The sequence below is a fragment of the Balaenoptera ricei genome, chromosome 18 (assembly GCF_028023285.1).
Source record: "Balaenoptera ricei isolate mBalRic1 chromosome 18, mBalRic1.hap2, whole genome shotgun sequence".
Lineage (NCBI taxonomy): Eukaryota > Metazoa > Chordata > Mammalia > Artiodactyla > Balaenopteridae > Balaenoptera > Balaenoptera ricei.
The window spans coordinates 26120078-26121823 of record NC_082656.1 but is presented as its reverse complement, the minus strand read 5'-3'; the positions used below and the strand labels follow the sequence as shown (position 1 = coordinate 26121823).

Genomic DNA, 1746 nt, shown 5'->3' with positions numbered 1-1746 from the left:
ACATGAAACCAGATTGAACCTTTTTTAAAAGAGCTTCTCTTAGATGATTCTGAAAATACTTTAGGGTCTACAGTGCCTCTGGGTCATAATTAAGAACAGTAATTATTATTGTACTCCTGATGTCACAGAACTCTGAATTAAATTCTTTCACATCTCAATTTAGCAAGCTTTTTTCCTCCACTACAGATCTGGGCTTTGATTTTCAGTCTTCCCCACATCCACCGTGAAGTGCTTTTTTCAGGATGTTTCTCTGTGTTGCCATCAGCCACCAGCCCCTCACTCGGAGAAGATTTTTCTGTGTACCTTTGGAATGGTGTTGAGGACATTTGTTACAACAGACAAAGCTCTTTTTATGGGTGATGCCTGTCAGATACTGGCACCAACAGGAATTGGACTTCTCTGGGCTACTGGGCTATTTTTCTTTCACACACATTGTGGATTTTGTGTCTGACCAGATCTCCATTCTGTTTTGACTTACAGACGTTTTGAAGTTTTAAAATTTTTATTTTATATACAAAGAGTATTGTTTCTGAGGAAGGCAGATATGCGTGATGACCCATTCAAGAAGTTCACACTTAGTCCAACTTAATGAAGCCGATGTCCTTCGCGTACTGGCGGAAACACTGGCGGCACATATTGAGGCCGTATTTCCGGATCAGACCGTGCCGGTTTGAGCAGACGCGGCAAGAACGAGAACCCTGGCCGAATTTTCTCGGATGGCTCCAGTAGAGCTGCTGGTGCCCCATGTTGCTTTCTTGGCTGCAACGAAGCAAAAACTTACAGACGTTTAAAAGCCAAGTTTGTTATCTTCTTGTTATATGTTTCTGTTTGGACCTCACTCTCAACTCCTTTTTAAGTTATTTGCTTTCTTCTTTTTCTCCTCATTGTCATCTTGCTATCTTGTATTTTAGTTATCCTTGAAAACTCTTTTAAGTCCTTTGCAGGAATAAGATGGGTTATAAGTAACCATTCTGTTCTGTCACCAACTAGCAATATGGCCTGAGCAAGACCTTCAGCTCTGGGCTTCTGTCTGTAAAATGCTTACCTCCAAGGTGCCTTCCAACTCCGGTTATGATTCTTAGTAGCGGATATCAGAGAATTAGGGCAAACAAGATGTTTCAGGGCCAAGCTTACAAATTGAAATGTGCACTAAAGAAGAATTCGCTGGGGTCCTTCTCAGACGTTACCAATCAACAAGTTTCTGGAAAGGGGTGCAAATAGTGGAAGGTGGAAATGTTACTGTCACAATACTTCCCTCTTGTCCTAACCTGTGCCAAGGACATTTTCAAGACCTGTTGAGCATCTACTTTGTTCAAGGTAGGATGCTAGGAGCAGGAATGGGGAACAAAATCAATGAGATCTGGTCCCTGCATTTGAGAAGCTTGGCAAGTAAGGGAGACAAACTCTTAGGAAGAGATAACAAGAGAGGGAGGGCTGAGAAAGGGAAGAAGTGCCAAGTGAGGGCTGCTTAAAGGGCCAGAGCTCCTTTAGCATCTCGGGAGCTAAAGCACGGCCAGCCCTGAACGGAAGAGCAGTGCTGAGGGGCCAGGGGACCCCTCCTTGGCTGCCTTGTGGTGGCAGCAGAAGAGGAGCCCCTGAGGGGAAAGAGGCAGCTCACCCGGCTGCAGGTGTCAGGGCTCCGTTCATGCGAATCCATAATAATAATAACTTCACACACACGAGTTAACTTATCTTTCCAGGCTCTGCCAAGTTTATGTGCCAGATGGTCCTTGCCTCCTACATCTG

General features: G+C 44.4%; 1 protein-coding gene across 1 annotated transcript; it reads right to left on the bottom strand.

Moving 5' to 3' along the window:
* Positions 1-483: 483 nt before the first annotated feature.
* On the bottom strand, positions 484-769 carry LOC132352416 (small ribosomal subunit protein uS14). The gene has a single exon (XM_059902896.1). The coding sequence runs from the start codon at positions 744-746 to the stop codon at positions 576-578; it is 171 nt and encodes a 56-aa protein (XP_059758879.1). The 5' UTR covers positions 747-769; the 3' UTR covers positions 484-575.
* Positions 770-1746: the final 977 nt, after the last annotated feature.

What these genes read in the sequence shown, in the direction of transcription:
- LOC132352416 (XM_059902896.1), bottom strand. Translation starts at nt 746, where the DNA reads ATGGGGCACCAGCAGCTCTACTGGAGCCATCCGAGAAAATTCGGCCAG.